At 45.0% G+C, this 21,094-nt stretch overlaps 1 protein-coding gene across 1 annotated transcript in view; it reads right to left on the reverse strand.

Annotated features, from left to right (window-relative positions):
• The window catches only part of cntnap2a (contactin associated protein 2a), a 1,233,088-nt gene that overhangs the window by 736,384 nt on the left and 475,610 nt on the right, over positions 1 to 21,094 (reverse strand). Inside the window, 1 exon segment of the mRNA XM_034162408.1 lies at positions 16,006 to 16,116. Coding sequence (XP_034018299.1) covers positions 16,006 to 16,116 — 111 coding nt within the window.

Raw genomic sequence — 21,094 nt, forward strand, 5'->3', positions numbered from 1 at the left:
CTGGTATCTCCACCTTCAGTTTGTTTGGAAAACTCAGTAAGTCCATCACTTTAATGTACACTAATGCTACGTTTACTCATAGGCAGTACGCGTTACAAATGTCATATTTGCATCATTCTTGGCACATTCCTGACATGCTTAACGTGACTTAACGCATCTGAATAGGTTGGTACGTGATATTTGTGATTTTCATGGAGCATGTTTTTGGCTGTCAAAAAAAAAAAAACTTCCATGAATATCACGCACCACCCTCATTTCGCCTCATGTCATGGAGGTCTCAACTGAGCGCGTTGATCTGTCTTGATTAGTGGTGATCCTTAATAGAGTGTGACAGCATTCTTCTCTGACGTGCGCACAAGTAAACCCTGCTGGACAGCATTCAGTTTCATTGCTGCAGTATGCTGAAGAAGGACAGAGACGCCACTTTGGCTAAAAGTGTTGTGAAAGTGTAGTGACACGGACCCACAACAGGGGGCGTAAATGAACGGACAATGAAAGAGTCAAATATGAACACTTTACTGTTGTGAATGAGCACAACACAGAGGAATGTGAAATTTACAGACAGTCAATCACAAGGGTGACGTGTGGGCAGGCTCGAGGATAGAAGATGTCTGTCCTGAGATGAACCGGAACCACGCGATTTCCTCCGCCACCGAACCCGGAGAATACTTGAGCCGCCAAGTCCCGAGTCCCCAGGTGGCCACCGTCTTCGACGGTTGGATCTGGTACTGCTGGCAGGGAGCAGAGACAATAAGATATGGGTGTGTGTACACCCAGTAGCAACAATGGTGGAGAGTCCACCTCCACCTCTCACACACACTCGTGCAGCTCCTGTCTCAAACACTTATCTGGTAGAGGTGTGAAGCGACTCTGTCGCTGGTCACACCGAACGCCGGTCTCACAGACAAGGAACACCACAGGAAAACGGCTGCAAATAAGAGTTCAGACTGTCACACAGTTTACTTTTACGGCTGAGAATACTACCTGAACGGTTCCACGATAGCTCGGCAATGAGGTGGAGATGACGTCTGGGTTTTATGGAGTGAGATGATGAAGCATGAATGAGTGACAGCTGTCAGGAGATAATGAGTGACAGCTGTCACCCCCGGCTGTGTCCGCAGCGCCCTCTCGTGCCTGAAGCCCGCACTTCAGGCAGGGCGCCCTCTGGTGGTGGGCCAGCAGTACCTCCTCTTCCGGCGGCCCACACAACAAAAAGTTTCGTTCCAATGCTCCTCAGCACACTCCTGCAGCTGTGCCACCTGCTGCTGCGCCTGATGTTTAGGAAAACGAGCGAGACAAGAGCCACGTGCAGCCACACATCTGGCTCTCTCCGTCTCCTCCTCCTCTCTGCTCCACTCCATGGCACAGAGCCAAACTAAGCATGCAGTTACAAAGTTCTTCTGGTGTAGATTTAAAGGAGCAAACTGAAGCGATCTGAATTGTTCATCAGCTGATGGATGAATATGCTTATGTGTGTGGAGATAATTTGCCTCATTCATGACAGAACCTAACGATGCACTGTTACGCACGATAGTGCACAACAGCGTGGAACATTATTCTTGACTGTGCGTAATGGTTCCTGATAATGCTCCACCAACACGTAACAATCATAACGCGTAGTAACAGGTTGCAGCTGTTCCTGAGGACACCTGACGTCTCTGCCTCAAATCATCACATTCGTGGTCAGCAGCCAAGAATGTATACTTCGTGGCATTCGTGACATGCCATCATTATGTGTAAACGCAGCATCAGAGAAGCTCTCGTGGGCGCCGCAATCTTTGCGTCACGTGACCGAGATACATGCCAGTGAGTGGTGCGCTCTCACTGTGGTTTTGCACTGGGATGGTGCTTACGAGGTTCTCCATAAAAACCGCATCTTGACTTGCATTTACCACCGGATTTATGGGGTGCTGCAGCAGAATTGATTTTGCTATGGGATACAAGCCTCGGTAAGCTTTCACTTGCAATGGTTATCTCATTTTCTGTGGGTGTGGGTTTATGGGGTTTTGCGCCTGAACTCTTCAAATGTTTTTGTATAAACATTATACAAAGACTGAGCATAGCATTACAACAATATGGAATTGTACAGCTGGTGTACTATGCACCAGACTTTGAATGGGACAACCAATAAAACAACAGTGGATGGCAAACACAGAGATGTGAGGAAAAACATTCACAAAAAACATCAAGGACAGAAAATATAGATGTCGTACCACAAGATGCAGACCATCAGCAAAAGGAGCTTGAAACCCAGATTTCTTAAAAACAATATCTTGGAAAATTTGTTTATTGCACAATTATGACAATTTCACAATGTCCTTCTGACATTATAATAATGTCACATCTAATATTTCAATACAAATTATTTACTGATTGATGTGAGTTTTACATCACCTCTTTAGCTCTAGTGGATGTTGAGACATAATGGAAAATGTGTTTTTTCTGACTATATTTTTGACAACTCTGACCTGGGACCAATCTAGTCCAAAAAGCTTTCTACAGAAACTAGCCAACATAATATTCCTAAAACGTTTTCTGCTCAAGTTATTGTCTACACAGATGACTCATTACTATACTAGGGCAATAATCGCAAGCAACTTCATTATGCAGCAACACGATGATCCAAAGCACACCAACAACTCGACAAAGAATTGAAAGTGGAAGATTCTACACTGCCCACGAAACCTCAAAGAGTTTGCTGTAAAAGCCAAACAAATGGAGGAGCCAACAATTTTGTGACTTCAATGAATCACTGGCTTCATTACAGTTATTGCATTAAGAGATATATATGCAAATATTTTGTCTTATTTACAGGATGTATCAGTTCTGTATTATAGCTTGCTGAATATCTGGGGGCTCATTTTAAACAAACAAAAAGGTTATATCTACTACTATAAACAAAATGGTTGCCAAGTTGCAAGGTTCTTGAAATGGAGCAATATCTCCACCTGGTGGATATTTAGCGTTAAGAATTTCGCCAAGAGTTCCAGTATTTTATGTTTTTCCAAGAAATTTATAAACAGGAAATGAAAGCTGGCATTATGAACTGTAACATTAATCTTTTGATGTCAAACCCAAATGTTTTGTGTGTACAGTAAAAAAAAAAAAAAAAAAAAAAAAAAAAAATCAATTGGCCATTTTGTTAGAACACTTTCAAAAGGAATTGTTCACAACTGCTAGGTGTGCTTGTCAAGAGAAACTGCAGTCTATCCATCCGGCAAAACCTTCCACATGCTAAAACCCAAGAACCATAAAAGTTAAAAAAAAAAAAGAAGGAAATTTTATACATTAATTACTTGGAGGTCAAAGCGCTGCATGACAAAAATTAATACAAAAACAAACAAAAGAAATCATGCATTTCTGACATTTATAAATGCCTTTTTCCTGTATAAGGTTTCAGGGTTTCATATGTACAGAAGCCCCGAAATGCTCACATCACCAATGAGAGGGTGACAAATGCTGCTCAAATGTGCAGCGTTCATTTGAGAAGTTAACTTTTGGCGAGAACGTGACGGGCTGACAGCCAAAAATCATCTTACAGTTGTGTCTCTTCCCCTTATGGACAACTTTCTTGTTTTCAGTACAGTCAAAGAAGTGAGAACTGCTTTTAAGAAACCACTCCACTGAACATGTGTCAAATTTTTACTTTGTAAATCTTAAAAAAATAATCTAATCCCCCAGACAGACTGCATGTGCTGTCCGTGTCTCTCTCTCTCTCTCTCACACACACACACACACACACAGTATGCTAACCTCATAATCCAAACCCGGCATCATTCACGGGAGGACGGGAAGACACACAGGATGAATTTTGTTTCCTTTCCTTCAGCTTTTCTGTTACGCTGCTGTTTATCTCAGCGTGAATCCTTTAGCATAAAGTCAACAGCTTCCATCTGAGGGAATCTGTCAGGCTGTTGTTAATGCCGGCAGTGGTCCTGCCCGTCATGTAGCGCCTTTCAGATCAGAAAGTGAAAGAGAAAGTGAGTCCCACAAGAACCATGTTGGAGCCCTAATTGCAAGTCAAAAATTGACAGCTAGTGAAGCTGGGCAAGAGGAGGAATCTCTCTCTCTCTCTCTCTCATTTCGGTGGATAAATTCCAATCTGCAGGAGTAATGTGAATTATTGTCGTCATTATTTCTCCTGAAGCCTGGTCTGCATACATACATCTGAAGGCTCCTGACTGCATTAACCACATCTCCATCCAGTGGATTCAGTGTTATGTCTCCATTGTTCCAGGAATTTGAATTACAGCCAGTGGTGAAGATGTGAGAGTAGGGTAGTAGAGTAGTAGTTCTTGGTTGGGCTGGAACCATCCTTTGCCAGCCCGACCATGAAACATAGATACTGGTCACTATTTTGAGACCCCTGTAAAGGTTAGCTATGTACAAATCTCATTATTATACATAACCAAAACAGTTGGTATGTCACTCTACTCGCTGCTTTGTCAACTACATATTATTTTCCATTATTAATTGAATTGTTCGAATTTAAGTGTTAGATTTTAAACTTTTTCAAAGTAGGGCATTTTTTTTTTTTTTAACAAGATACAGTGGACTATTTGAACTAGTTTTCCGCTAAACGTGGACTAAATAAAGTTGGAACTGGCTGTAAATGATTTGATGGCAAATGCAAAGGGAATGCTAAGAATTTATTTGTTCAACCTGTTTTGCCCCACTGTGTATCACTGTCATTTTGTACTCACAATAAAAAATCTCAAAGGTACTAATTCAACTTTTTCCACAACACCAAAACCAATCTGGGCATAAACGGGTTAATGTTAAGTGTTTTTGGCCTCACGAGAGGTGTGCAGCAGGGATATCCTGACCTGACTGCAGTGGTCGTTACTGGTCACGTTCAAGGCATTTCTTGGCCAGATCTGTATTGGATATAATAAACAGGAGACCAACAGATCTCATCATAGTTCCTGAGCAGCACCATGGTACAAGTTTTACAAGCATATTGGCACTCTGCTTCACTTCAAATTTGCAGAGAGTCTATTTGTGATGAATGGCTAGTGATCTCCACATCACATCATCATCTTGTCTGTGTTTTTGTCTCACTTAAATGTACAGTAAATGTACAATCTCGTAACCAGATGGGAAGAGGGGTTAGATCTCCATAATCATCATCTTTTTTTCCCCACAAGGCACATCACTGGCCTTGGGGCATTCCTGATGAGGTTAACCTCACATCCACCAGTTGCATCAAAGCCGTTTTATCTGTCCTGATTTTCCGTGCTTACAATGTATATGATTTAGTTCCATATGTTCCTTGATGTTCTATCATCTAACACCACTTGTTTCTGCAATGCAAAGTTCTCCTGCCTGTATAAATGTCCCAAATAATTGAGATGCTGTCAATGACAAAAATTCCTGATTGGTAGTTTGTTACTTCTAGAAGGTGTCCATTTTTTTATTTTATATCTCCTGTCCAGCTCACAACACTCCCTTCTGTTTATTCCTGCTACTGTGTGCATTTATGCCCTCAAATCCACCCTTAACCATTTAAAAAAAACAAAAAAAAAACATGCCATATGACCTCAAACTGCCACCACCTCTTTTGAAAGACATATTTGCAAATAATAATTATTACAATTATTAATGAATGTATTTTCAACAAGACTGTGTCTAACTGTAATTTGGATTCAATTAGGGTTTAATGCAGAGGACACATTTTGTTGTAAGTATGTACAATGACAATAAAGGCCCTTCTTCCCTTCATCAGTCTTCTTTAAACCACCAGTATTTGAATGGTGTTTCATCAGTATTGCTATGAATTTCCTAGTTTTACTACAACCGTGCTTGCGTAAGTAGAACTGATGAGACATTAAAAACAACAAGCAAAGAAAACAGCAAGAAAAAGTAGAAACATTACGGAGCAGCTTGGATTGAAAGTAGTTTATTAATAGATTCATAGCAGAGCTGTTCCACCGTAAAGGACATTAATTGATTGGGATTGGAGCAATAATTTGATTGGGAAATCTCTAGTATTGGTGTCTAGTATTTGATCTTCAGTAGAGTTGGAAAATTTACTCGATAAAAGTCTGTATTTGTATCTCTATGCATTATTCAACTATTTAGTCATTATTGGTTTTACAACTACAGCAGCAGTCCCCAAGAAACACACTTTCTACACTTTAACTATGCACATTCCCGTGAGTACATTTTTTCAGACAAATAGACATATCGAAAGGAAAAAGCACCAGCACGGCGCACACTGATCATCGTCACTGGCAGATGTTTGTTTGTGGATGTTATTAATGAAGGAGCGTCCATCTTGTCCTCTTTCAGCAAAACGTCTGTTCTTTTCTGACAATCTGATGTTTTCTGACTGAACACACCAGATTACCTTTAATTGCCAGATGTGAGCTCTGCTACCTCAGCTTTAACGTGACTATATCAGATAAGAGGATGAATAATTAATTGTAAAAAGACAAATTCATTCTTCTGTATCTCTTTCTCTCTCCCTCAGAAGTGAACGTGACTCACTGAAGTAATGACCTGAGCAGAGAGAAGAGTTATGAAAGTTAAATGAGAGAACAAAAAGTGGGAAGGCACAATCTGAAATAGCAATATAAATTTCACGTCCATGGCTGTCAAAAAAAATGCCTCTTGAAAAGAAAAAAAACAAGAATATCCATATAGTTGCATTGGACTATACGTTGTACCTTTTTTTGTGTTATGAGCTCTTTCATTTGGGATTTTTGTGCATTGCTGTTTACTTGTTATTATTGGTATTTATTCTTTTATTATTGGAGTTTATTTTGTTTAAACAGTATTATATGTCCCACTGGAGTATACAGGCCTTCCAAAACTAGCAATAAATAAATAAATAAATAAATAAGTGACATAGACTCCAAAAAAAAAAAATAAAAAAATAATTATTTAGCACAATATTGACCTGTGTAGCAGATATTCAAAATATAATAATAAATTAATAATAATATTATAAACAACAGCACAATACATGATTTATGTTGTGTGGGCCGCCAGAAGAGGGCGCTGCCGCCACGGACACAGCCGGGAGTGACAGCTGTCACTCATTAATTCCTGACAGCTGTCACACATTCTTCATCATCGCACTCCATAAAGACCAGACGTCATCTCCACCTCATCGCCGAGATATCATGCTTCATTGGAGGTAATACTCTCAGCCCTTTTTTTGAGATTTATAAATCTGTTATTGTGAGTGTTTGCAGGAGAACCAGTCGTGTTTTCGGAGGCTGTGCAAGACGGCGCTCCTTTTCATCTGAGACCGCTGCAACGTATTGAGTGAGAGGTGGAGGTGGCATTCCCACCGTTGTTGTTACTGGGTGTACACACACCCACACTTGACTGTCTTTGTTCTTCGCCAGCAGTACCAGATCCGACAGTCGGGGACGGTGATCACCTGGGAATTCGGGACTTGGCGGCTCCAGTATTCACCAGGTTCTGTGGGGGCGGAAATCGTGTGGTTCCGGCTCTTCTCAGGACAGACGTCTTCTATCCTCGAGCCTGCCCACACGTCACCTTTGTAATTTGACTGTAATTATATTCTGAGATTGTCTGTATGTTCGTTGTGCACGTTTCACAACATTAAATTGTTACCTTTTGGCTCATCTATTGACCGTTCATTTGCGCCCCCTGTTGTGGGTCCGTGTCACTACACTTTCACAGCAGGATATCTCGGCCAGCGTCATGGACTCTGAGGGGTGTCACCCGGCTGTTGAACGACCAATGGGAGAGCAGGGAGCGCAGGCGTCTGCAGGAGGCGTGATTGGTGAGCTACAGCACATTCTCACCGCCTTTACGGCTCAGTTGGATCAAATGACCGAGCAAAACATCCTCCTGAACGGCAGGGTGGAGGCTCTCTCCGCACAGATGGCGGAGAGCGCTCAGGGCGCTGCTGCAGCTCGTCCTCCTGCCGACCCTGTGCAGAATATGAACTTTCCAGTGGTGGGTCAACAACCCCTCCCACCATCCCCTGAAGCATACATAAGCCCTCCTGAGCCGTACGGAGGTTGTGCGGAGACGTGTGCGGATTTTCTTATGCAGTGTTCGCTCGTCTTCGCACAACGTCCCGTCATGTACGCGTCAGATGCTAGTAAAATAGCTTATGTGATTGCTCTGCTTTGGGGTAAAGCACGCGCCTGGGCTACGGCGCTCTGGGAACAGAACTCACGGTTGTTATCAGCATACACTGGGTTTGTGGGGGAGTTCAGAACAGTGTTTGATCACCCTAACAGAGGAGAGACTGCTTCAACTGTGCTGCTGTCAATGAGACAGGGACGCGAGAGCGCAGCCGCTTATGCAGTCGACTTCCGCATCGCGGCTGCGAGGTCCGGCTGGAATAACGTTGCGCTCCGCGCCGCCTTCATAAACGGACTGTCGTTGGTTCTGAAGGAGCAGCTGGTAGCTAAAGAGGAACCGTGGGATTTAGACGGGCTTATCGATCTCGTTATACGGTTAGACAATCGGTTGGAGGAACGCCGTCGGGAGCGAGGCGAAGGATGTGACCGGATACGCGCCGCCCCTCTCCCTTCCGGGTTCGAAAAGGCGCCGCCCTCCCCACGCTCCACAGCCACAGCGCTCCGTGGGGTAACAGCTCCCCCTGCTCACGTTGTTAGGGAAACGCACAGGGCCAAAATGAGGAGGCTGATCCGCGGGGAGTGTTTTCTCTGCAGCTCAAAGGAGCACATACGGAAAAACTGCCCCAAACGGCCAAAACGACAACACTTGCCCTTAGAGACTGGGCTAAGGGGGGGTCAAAACATTCAATTGAGACACACAGATTGCCACACGACTCCCAGTCACAATCCTGAGCGGGGATTTAACCCTTCAAGCCCCAGCACTGGTGGACACGGGGTCAGAAGGGAATCTGCTAGACAGCAGATGGGCAAGGGAGGTAGGGCTCCCTCTGGTGGCGCTTCCTTTGCCATTGCAGGTTCGGGCACTAGATGGCACCCTCCTCCCTTTACTCACACACAAGACACAACCAGTAACTCTGGTGGTGTCTGGAAACCATCGGGAGGAGATTGAGTTTTTTGTAACTCCTTCTACCTCCCACATGATTTTGGGCTTCCCATGGATGTTGAAGCACAATCCCCGGATTGATTGGCCGTCTGGGGTGGTGGTTCAGTGGAGCGAAACCTGCCATCGGGTGTGTTTAGGATCCTCGGTTCCTCCCGGTTTACAGGCTAAGGAGGAGGTCAAAGTCCCTCCCAATCTGACGGCAGTGCTGGTTGAGTACCACGATCTTGCTGACGTCTTCAGCAAGGATCTGGCACTCACCCTTCCCCCGCACCGTCCGTACGATTGTGCCATTGATTTGGTTCCAGGCGCTGAGTTCCCGTCCAGCAGGCTGTACAACCTCTCACGACCTGAGCGCGAATCAATGGAGACCTACATCCGGGACTCATTAGCTGCCGGGCTGATCCAGAACTCCACCTCCCCGATGGGGGCAGGTTTCTTTTTTGTGGGCAAGAAAGATGGCGTACTCCGTCCATGCATTGATTACAGGGGGCTGAATGAGATTACGGTTCGCAATCGATACCCGTTGCCATTGTTGGATTCCGTGTTCACCCCCCTGCATGGAGCCAAAATCTTTACTAAGCTGGATCTTAGAAATGCATATCACCTGGTTCGGATCCGGAAGGGAGACGAATGGAAGACGGCATTTAACACCCCGTTAGGTCACTTTGAGTACCTGGTCATGCCGTTCGGCCTCAACAACTCCCCCGCGACGTTCCAAGCCTTGGTTAACGACGTCTTGCGGGACTTCCTGCACCGATTCGTCTTCGTATATCTGGACGATATTCTCATCTTTTCTCCGGATTCTGAGACCCATGTTCAGCATGTACGTCAGGTCCTGCAGCGGTTATTAGAGAACCGACTGTTTGTGAAGGGCGAGAAGTGCGAGTTTCACCGCACGTCTTTGTCCTTCCTGGGGTTTATCATCTCCTCTAACTCCGTCGCCCCTGATCCGGCCAAGGTTGCAGCGGTGAGAGATTGGCCCCAACCAACAAGCCGTAGGAAGCTGCAACAGTTCCTCGGCTTCGCTAATTTCTATAGGAGGTTCATTAAGGGCTACAGTCAGGTAGTTAGCCCCCTGACAGCCCTGACCTCTCCAAAAGTCCCCTTCACCTGGTCGGATCGGTGCAAAGCCGCGTTCAAGGAGTTGAAACGACGGTTCTCTACTGCGCCAGTTTTGGTGCAGCCCGACCCTAGCCGCCAGTTCGTGGTTGAAGTGGACGCCTCTGACTCAGGGATAGGAGCCGTGCTGTCCCAGAGCGGAGAGACCGATAAGGTTCTTCACCCGTGTGCCTACTTTTCATGCAGGTTGACCCCGGCTGAACGGAACTATGACGTCAGCAATCGAGAACTCCTTGCGGTGAAAGAGGCTCTTGAGGAGTGGAGACACCTGTTGGAGGGAGCGTCTTTGCCATTCACGGTTTTCACTGACCATCGGAACCTGGAGTATATCAGGACCGCCAAGCGGCTGAACCCCAGGCAAGCCCGCTAGTCACTGTTCTTCGGGCGTTTTGACTTCCGGATCACCTATTGCCCCGGGACCAAGAACCAGAGGTCGGATGCCTTGTCCCGGGTACACAAAGAGGAGGTCAAAACTGCACTGTCGGATCCAGCGGAGCCCATCCTGCCGGAGTCCACTATCGTGGCCACCCTCACCTGGGACGTGGAGAAGATCATCCGGGAGGCCCTGGCACGGAGCCCGGACCCAGGTACAGTTCCGAAGAACCGTTTATACGTCCCACCAGAGGCCAGAGCTGCAGTCTTGGACTTCTGTCACGGTTCCAAGCTCTCCTGTCATCCAGGGGTGTGAAGGACCGTGGCAGTTGTCCGGCAGCGCTTCTGGTGGGCGTCTATGGTGCGAAGGACCGTGGCAGTTGTCCGGCAGCGCGTCTGGTGGGCGTCTATGGAGGCCGACGTCCGGGAGTATATCCAGGCCTGCACCACCTGTGCCAGGGGCAAGGCTGACCACAGGAAGGCCCAAGGACTACTCCAACCGCTTCCTGTGCCTCATCGCCCCTGGTCCCACATCGGCCTGGATTTCGTCACGGGCCTCCCGCCGTCCCAGGGCAACACCACCATCTTCACGATAGTGGACCGATTCTCCAAGGCGGCCCACTTCGTGGCCCTCCCGAAGCTCCCAACAGCCCAGGAGACAGCAGACCTCCTGGTCCACCATGTTGTCCGTCTGCATGGGATACCCACCGACATCATCTCAGATCATGGTCCCCAGTTCTCCTCACACATCTGGAGGAGCTTCTGCAGGGACCTGGGGGCCACCGTGAGCCTCTTGTCCGGGTACCATCCACAGACGAACGGACAGGCAGAGCGGGCCAACCAGGACCTGGAACAGACCCTCCGCTGCGTCACATCCGCGCACCCAACGGCCTGGAGTAACCATCTGGCCTGGATCGAGTATGCGCATAACAGCCAGGTGTCTTCCGCCATCGGCCTCTCCCCATTTGAGGTGTGTTTGGGGTATCAGCCCCCATTGTTCCCCGTGGTGGAGGGAGAGGTCGGTGTGCCCTCGGTCCACGCCCACCTACGGAAGTGCCGTCGGGTGTGGCGCTCCGCCCGTTCTGCCTTGTTGAAGGCCCGGACGAGGGCGAAGACCCATGCAGACCGCCGGCGATCCCCGGCCCCTGCTTACCAGCCCGGGCAGGAGGTGTGGCTGTCCACAAAGGACATCCCCCTCCAAGTGGACTCCCCCAAGTTGAAGGACCGGTACATTGGACCTTTCAAGATCCTCAAAATCCTCAGTCCTGCCGCAGTGAAGCTCCGATTCCCAGCTTCACTGTGGATCCACCCGGTTTTTCATGTGTCCAGACTCAAGCCTCACCACACCTCACCCCTCTGTGCTCCCGGTGCGGCGCCGCCTCCTGCCCGGATCATTGACGGGGAGCCGGCTTGGACAGTGCGCCGGCTCCTGGACGTCCGTCGAATGGGCCGGGGGTTCCAGTATTTGGTGGACTGGGAAGGGTATGGACCCGAAGAACGCTCCTGGGTGAAGAGGAGCTTCATCCTGGACCCGGCCCTCCTGGCCGATTTCTACCGCAGACACCCGGACAAGCCTGGTCGGCGCCAGGAGGCACCCATTGAGGGGGGGGTCCTGTTGTGTGGGCCGCCAGAAGAGGATGTACTGCTGGCCCACCACCAAAGGGCGCCCTGCCTGAAGTGCGGGCTTCATGCACGAGAGGGCGCTGCCGCCACGGACACAGCCGGGAGTGACAGCTGTCACTCATTAATTCCTGACAGCTGTCACACATTCTTCATCATCGCACTCCATAAAGACCAGACGTCATCTCCACCTCATCACCGAGATATCATACTTCATTGGAGGTAATACTCTCAGCCCTTTTTTTGAGATTTATAAATCTGTTATTGTGAGTGTTTGCAGGAGAACCGGTCGTGTTTTCGGAGGCTGTGCAAGACGGCGCTCCTTTTCATCTGAGACCGCTGCAACGTATTGAGTGAGAGGTGGAGGTGGTATTCCCACCTCTGTTGTTATTGGGTGTACACACACCCACACTTGACTGTCTTTGTTCTTCGCCAGCAGTACCAGATCCGACAGTTGGGGACGGTGATCACCTGGGAATTCGGGACTTGGCGGCTCCAGTATTCACCAGGTTCTGTGGGGGCAGAAATCATGTGGTTCCGGCTCTTCTCAGGACAGACGTCTTCTATCCTCGAGCCTGCCCACACGTCACCTTTGTAATTTGACTGTAATTATATTCTGAGATTGTCTGTATGTTCGTTGTGCACGTTTCACAACATTAAATTGTTACCTTTTGGCTCATCTATTGACCGTTCATTTGCGCCCCCTGTTGTGGGTCCGTGTCACTACACTTTCACAACAATTTCTTGGGAAATAAGCTCAACAAATTAATTTACATGCGAGTTACATGCTAACTAGCCATGTGAACTTGCTTGTGAAGCCAGTGTGTCTAGGCTAAGATAGCTTTAGCAGAGTACAGTTCATTGCCGAAAAATTTAAGTCAATAACTCATGTCATGTGCATAAACGTGCAGACCCCTCACACCCTGGACACACACTGTTGAAACTCTTCCCCTCTGGTTGACATTACAGAGCTCTGTACATTAGAACTACCAGACACAGGAACAGTTTCTTTCCACAGGCTATCACACGGATGAACAATTAAACCTGTCAAAAAACTCACTCATTCATATACCTCATGCACAACTCAATCTGTCTGTTTCTCCTTTGCACTCATTTTATGGGCACATTTTCTTATTGTGAATTATTTAGTGTATATTTATACAAGCTCGTACAGTGAGCACACAGTTCAATCTGGAGTTAGATTCCTTGTATTCTTGTGGATACTTGGTGAATAAAGGCTATTATGATTCTAACCTTCTTGCTGTGAGGCAACAGTGCTAACCACTAAGCCACTGTGCTGCCCTTAATTATTAATATTTTATTATTACGACTATTTCTATAGGGCTTTCAAAGGAACCAAAGCAACATAAGCTAATAATAAAAAGATATGCTGCAACAATGCCACCCCCCCCCACCCCAAATTAAAGAGCTGACAATACAGAAAAAAATTATGTGACTTATACTTTGGTGTGACCTTTATATGTTTTTTCCCTCTTCAAGAGGTATTTCTTTTAACAAGTGTGCCTTTTACTTTTAGGGGAGGTGATGGTCTAGTGGTTAAGCGTTGGGCTTGAGACCAGAGGATTGTCAATTCAAATCCCAGCCTGACCGGAAAATCATTAAGGGCCCTTGGGCAAGGTCCTTAATCCCCTAGTTGCTCCTGCTGAGTAGTGAGTATCTTGTGTGACAGCACCCTGACATCGGGGTGAATGTGAGGCATTATTTTAAAGTGTTTTGAGCGTCTGATGCAGATGGAAAAGCGCTATTTAAATGCAGTCCATTTAACATTTTTACCATTTACTCCAGAAAATATGGTAGTCTTAGCAGTACTGCTTATCTGTGCAGTATTTTAATAATATTCTTACTGGTACTTTTTGGAGGAAAAAGTCTCAAATTAAGAATAGAATTAACAATACTTTATTTTCTATATACAGTACCATTTAACAGACAGTCAAGTGCAACCACACTTTTGAGCATTTAATTCTCTCCATCCTCTGTTCAGTTTGAGAGAGAGACAAGTTGGTCAGTATTCAGTGCATGCACACACACACAGCAGTGAGAGAATAATCCAGCAATATTATGTAGCAATATTCATTTTCAGTTTGCCAATAGCATTAAGGGTCCGACCTCATCAATACGCCGCTCTTCAGTCTAGTCCCGGGGGCCCATTTAACACCAGGTTTTGGTCCCCATCCCTAATCATGACAACTATTATCTTGGACAGTTCCTCATTTCATTGAACGGTTGAATCAAATCAAAGGTCAGTTGCATAAAGACACCGTGTGATTGGGCGCGGAGACAAAACACGCATCAAAGCTCACTTGATTGCAATGTTAAATATTCATGTGGATTAATGGTGCACATAGTTTTCCTCCTTTGTTGGATCCACTCTAAAGACAGATTGCTACAGAATAGATTGAAAGTAATTCAAATCACTGTGAAAGGTTACTGCCAAAAAATGTGGAGAGGGAACCATTATTTATTTATTTCTGACAAACAAGTAATCAAATGAGGTGGTTAAGCAAGATGTTTGAAATGATATTTGATGAATTTAGGCTCATCTTCTCGGTGAAGAGGGAAAAAACTGGATTAAGAGTAAACTGAAATAAGGTTAGCCACAAGTTAACAGGAACATAATAAATATTAAGAGAAGCTTCTCAAACCAAAACGACAGTGTAATCCATGTCTCCTCTATCCACTCAACCAGGAGACTCCTGGGAAGACCTTACAGAGTCGTGTGGTTGCTGGACAGAAGTACCCTGCATGGTTTCAATGTCTGTCTGCTGCAACCACAGCTGATGGGTCAAGTCTGATCTTTCTTAGCTTTGTGATTGGCTGAGCACACCAGACGTAGTTGATTTAGCAGTGGTTGGAGCTGGGAGTTAGAAAAAATAGAGGGCAGGAGGTCTCCAGTAGGAGTGTTGGTGGCTCTTGTAATCTGGGCACAGTGGGCAGTGACGTCCATGTCTCCAGGTCCTCAGCATTTTCGGTCCAGAGATGTTGAGGAAAAACTTATGGAGTCACAAAGATTTAGACAGAGGTGGTTGGCAGTCAGTATATCTGCAGGAGGACAAAAGTCCAAGTCTTTGGTGGTTCCCAACATATTGTATGGTTATCATACCTGAAACCCAACCAGTGACCCTAAGGTGACAATTGGGTGTCTTTGGTAATAGGGATCTTCAGAGGATCCTTAGGTGCCACTGGAATGACTTTGTGTAAACAGCGAAACTCAGGTGAGGAGTACCACTTGCATTGTAAGGGAACGTCAACGTGTGAGTCTCAACACTGAGGCCCCAGTGTTGGATGGTTGCCATCCAAAGTCAAAGAAGGTTCTGTGGTGCGGTGGATGTGGCAATGCAATGCACCAGCTTATGCTCCCAAACCTGCCTGGTATTTAGAAAAAGAAACAAACAAAATAACAACTGGTCCTTCTTTTTGCACCTAACTGCTAATCTAACCCTTGAGTTCCCTGAATACTGTTTGAGTACTGTGATAAGCAGATGAAGTGTATTACAGATAAGTGAAGGAATAACAGCTACGATATTTAGGCCAGTTGGTGCACCTTCCTAAGCATGATCCAAGGTGTAGGTGCCTCTGTACTAAGGACCCCCATCAACTGGAAAAGGCCCAGGGGACACACATGTAGCACCAGGCAGTGACAGACAGATGGCGACCTTTACGAGGTGGGGGATGAACCAGTTGTCTGCCTGTGTTGCTGCCAATCAGGACCCAGGGTGGTTAAGGTTAGACCTTACCCTTGTGAAACACCTTGGGGCGACTTATGTTATGATTTAGCGCTACATAAATAAACTGAATTGAAGTAGCGCCTGCAGGTTCCCAGTTTGCATGGATTTTTTTTTTTTTTTTTGGAGGCGTGCCTACCTCCTCTCTTGTTGAGCTTCGCATATCCAGGTGCATAACCGTTGGAGAAGACAGATGAGCTGGTGAAGGCCGTGTGAGGCAGAGCAGAGGCCAGAGGTTCATCACACTTCTCTGTGGGGAGAATACGAATGATGTACAGAGAGGCGGAAATGAGAAACGGCAAAGGGGAAGAAGGGGAACGGGACAGAAAGATGGATAACAGAATGAAGAGGGAGGGAGGGAGGAGAAAAGATTAATAAACATTGACATGTTTTTATTTACGGATGTGAATGTGGTCGTACATTCTGCTCCATCATTAGCGTCCAACTCTACTACATCACGTTTTACGTTAATAATTAGCCCGGTCGTCTGTTGAATAAATGCTTTAGCATGGAAATTTCCTGATGTGATTTCCCCTCAGTTCAAACTACAAATATGAAATGGACACTGGGAGAGATGTGTCTGTTTGTATTGAATGTACTCGAAACAAGACATTTAAAACCATTCGACGAGCTCCCTACAAAAAACATCAAGTACCTCAAACAATCTGGTCTCGTAATCTTTCCAGTGCACATTTGATTTAAACAATGATTGCAGGAGCTCAGCTTTATCGCATCAAAAAGAGAAAACAAACAAGATTAAATGTAACCCAATAAAGCCAGAGGAAATTATGATAAGATAAACCACAAATTTGATGAGTTCCATCACATCAGGTCAGGTCTAATCAGTTTGGGCTCAGAATCACAGCTCTAATCCATGTTAAGCACATAAGCGGTTCCACAAGGCTGGCCCCTTGGGAAATGCTACTTCTGGAATCTGCTTGGTTGCTCCGTATCATTCATTAATGCCTCAGGGTGATAGTCTGGTTGCTTCTTTCAACAACTGTGGCCAGTCTGTCCAATCCTGATTGTGGCCATGAACTTTGTACTGGGTGATGTTCAAGAATCCTCACAGTCAAGACATCACTGTTGAGACCGTCCGTCTGATAATCCAACCTCAGCTGGTGGTGATTGTTTAACATTACGAGTCTGTCACAGGTAGACATGGTGGGACTTCAGTTTGCGGGGCAATGCTGGAGGAGATGCTTTTCTCACAATACTTCTACATTTTGAAATGTGACAGAGAAGCCAACTGCCCTAATATGTCATACGTGACAGCAGGGAAATAAGAGTGGTTCATCTAGCAAACTATGTGAGCGAGAAGCTCTTGGATATCTTTTATTTAATCCTGAATTTTCAGCTATGTTCAGACTTTTGTAGGAGAACAAGTTCATAAAACACCCATTTTATTTCCATTTATTTGAATTCTACATAAAAAATAAATAAATAAATAAAAATAACCCTACTAACAGATTTTGAAATCACTACAGATCATATCAAAGGAGATATGAATGCGACAAGTTGGACCAAAAACCTTGTTTGGCCAAATGCATAAAATTACTGAAAACTTCAAAATTGCTGTATTGTTGAATAGAAAGTTAATATTTGTTGTTTCTCCAGATGTTTGGTGTAGGAGCACCTGTAAATTTTTTTCCATGCATGGAATGACCCAATAGTATTTGGTTGGATGGGAATACTGCCTTCACCTCGTTGAAGCAAAAGCTGTAAATAATAGCAATACCTTAAGTTTTCTGCTCCCCTCTGCAATTCCTTCATTGAAAGAAAAATGAAATATGTGAATGTGTAAGAGAGCAGCAGCACTGCAATGGCCTGTTCTGCAGCACATAACTTTGATAGGTGTAATCACGCCGAGTTCAGTGCAGAAAAATATATCCACCTGTCTTGCTGCATGGACCCACTGTCTTGGAGTAGCCATGAGGAAAATAGTAAGAAACATTAGTGGTGTAGTGCTGTTCAGTCCCCGCCGACCTCAGTGTCAAGCCACAACTCTGAGTGCTCTCAAAAGGAACCCAAGAAGCAGAATGCAACTCACTCACACAACACACTCACCTCTTCCACTACATTAGGTTTCACGCAGAGAGAAATAGTGAATGGTCTGTCAGGCAATGCACAGCCAGTCGATACCTCTCTGTGTACGTGTGCACGGCAGACGTACAGTCAGAGAGGTGTTTGTGCATCTGGATGTGCAGGCCGCTGCGGGTGAAAGGCGAAGCCGTGTCATACTCTTGGGCTGTTGGGTAGTTAGATGTATTACTTTGTGTCACAGCTGAGCTCATGCAGAGGAAAAAAAATGACATCATCAAAGGCCGATAATGTGTGAGAGAGAGTTTGTGTATGGAGGTGAAGTGCAGGCAGCTTTCCGCCTGGTGTGAAAATGAGGTACGATTTTCCTTCCTGGACCATTTTGGTGGGGGGTAAAAAAAAAAAAAAACCTAACAGGTTCTCACAAAGTAAAATGGTACTGCTTTAACAGGAAGCACAGATCTCACAATGGAAACCCAGGAGCTTATAGGCTGGAGTGAGACTTTTCCTGAAAGAGGAACCCTGTGTAAGGACTAATATCTCAATATCTATTGGGACTAAGGTCCCAAATGTTCACTAAGAGAAAACTGATCTACCCACTGAGTTATAGCCTGAACAGCAATTTCCTCACCTGGTGGTAGATTCTGATTTTAATTAAAACATTCAAAGCTGGAAGATTTTTTTCATTTCTGAAACTTGTTTTTATTTCACCCATTATGCAATTATCATCTCAGCTAAAAACACTTTTTCTTACCCTATCGTTCACTGTGTTTGCTCAAAATATTGTGAATTTAACTGTCATGTAATGGATGAAATTTAAATACTAATATTTTGTCCATTTTGGGCACCTTTGCTCTCAATATGTATGTGGTTTTGAAGATACAGTGGGGAAAATAAGTATTTGACCCCCTGTCAGTTTTGCAGGTTTTCCCACCTACAAAGAATGTAGAGGTCTAATTTTTTTTTTATCGTAGATACACTTCAACTATGAGAGACAGAATCTAAAAAAAAATCCAGAAAATCACATTGTATGATTTTTAATTAATTTGCATTTTATTGCATAAAATAAGTATTTGACCCCCAAGAAAAACAGAGATTAACAATTGGTACAAAAACATTTGTCTGCCATTACAGAGGTCAGATGTTTCCTGTAGTTCTTGAGCAAGTTTTCACACACTGCAGCAGGGATTTTGGTCCACTCCTCCATACAGATCTTCTCCAAATCTTTCAGGTTTGGAGTTTCAGCTCCCTCCAAAGATTTTCTATTGAGTTCAGGTCTGGAGACTGGCCAGGCCACTCCAGGACCTTGAAATCAATTTGTTTCATAAATAAATAAAAAGCAGCATGTTACACATGTAGACGGTGCAGTGTTGTGGCTACAGATGATAATATAGTATTTTGTGACATTTTTTTTGATATACAAATCTCAAGAGCACCCAAACAAGTAAAAAAAAAAAAAAAAAAAAAAACAGTAGGATTGCAGTCAGAAAATATGTACCCATGGGTGGTGCTAAATTAAAGTGTTCATTCTGTTTTACTGATGCCTAAAAACACAAAAGTTAATTCTTCAAAATATCCAAACAGCCATAACTGAACCTCGATGGCACTTGCATTTGGGGTACTTTATACGTGCACTTTAGCAGTTTTCCTTGCAGGAAATAGCAAATTATCCTCAGCGTCTGTGGGAGGAAGCGCCTGGATGATCTTCTACATCATAAAACCGTTTATATGCAAAGTGAACTTTTTTTTATTTTTTATTTTTTTAAATGGCATGACATGAGTCATTATGATGAGACTGAGCGATCTTATCACAGCAGGTAATGATGTTCCAGCTTATCTCCTCTTCAACTGTGCCACAGGTGCACCCTACTGCTGCAGCAGCATCTGGGCTTCCAAACACAAACAGTCTTTTGGCCACGCTCAAGTGTCTGTGCAATTATGCTTGGCTCTTAATTCATGACAGCGAGCCCCAGTATCTCCTACGCACAGCAATGATCAAAACTGTGTGTGCCGCCGCAAAAGTCTCCCAAAAATAGACACAATACAACATGCACAAACAGACACTCATGCACATGCAACAGCTATCCAGCATCTGCCCTCTCAAGAGTGCAGGCATACACACAAATGCAGGGATATGAAAATGCCAGAAACACAGAGCTGGAGTGAATAAAATAGGAGAAGGGAGATTTAATGGAGAGACAGTTTTTTTTTTTTTTTTTTTTAACAGGATGCAAGTTGGGCAGTGGGTGACAAAATATGATGCATTTTTCTGAGCGCCTCAAGTTATTTCCACAGGTAGGGCTGTCATAATTCTCTGCTGTGGGAAAGGATGAGCGACGTGATAGTTAGACAAAAACAAACATATGTGATACATGTAATCAGCAGGTTCACATTCCCTTACAAAAACAGAGTTAAAAAAAGAGAAAGAATTATAATGGCCTTGTAATCTGGAAGGTGGGTGAAAAAAACAGCTTTGCAAGAAAATGCACATGCTGAAATAAAGACTCAACAGTCCCAAAGCTGATACGGTTAATGGAAAAGGTGACACAAAATAATATTAGGGCTTAGTATTAGATGATGTAGTACATGCACAGTATTAATATGGTCAAGTCGAAGCCGGTACCTCAGTGGGATAAGGAGCATCAGTATGCATACCCGAGTTTGATTTTTGGTCAGGCTACCTGTGTCCTGGGACAAGGCATCATCCACCATCTACAGTACATTATCCAGCTGTAACTAGGTACCAGTTTGGCTGGAGAAGTGTTCTGCATCAGACTGGTGTCCCATCCAAGGGGAGTTGTACGCACATATGCATCTTGCTACAAAATCCGGGGATAAGCACCGGCATCAATGATCCTTGGGGCCTGTTTAGGGCGACAAGGTGGTTCTAGTCCAGGGGTGGGCAATGAGGGCCAAGACAGTCCAGGCTTTCCATGCAACCAATCACCTCAACAGGTGGGTTTGCTGATGAGCTTCTCCCCTGAACATAAACACCTGATTGTCAATGAAATCACCTGCTGAGGTGATTGTTAGCAAGGAAAACCTGCAGTGTCTCAGCCCTTCATGGCACATGATTGCCCACCCCCAGTCTAGTCAAAGCAATGAGACATTTGTGAACCTGCCACTTTTTGTGGGTGGTGCCACTGCCATTGCCCTGACAGTGTTGAGATACAGTACAGCACATAACA

Source organism: Thalassophryne amazonica, chromosome 1 (genome assembly GCF_902500255.1).
Source record: "Thalassophryne amazonica chromosome 1, fThaAma1.1, whole genome shotgun sequence".
In the NCBI taxonomy this organism is placed as follows: domain Eukaryota; kingdom Metazoa; phylum Chordata; class Actinopteri; order Batrachoidiformes; family Batrachoididae; genus Thalassophryne; species Thalassophryne amazonica.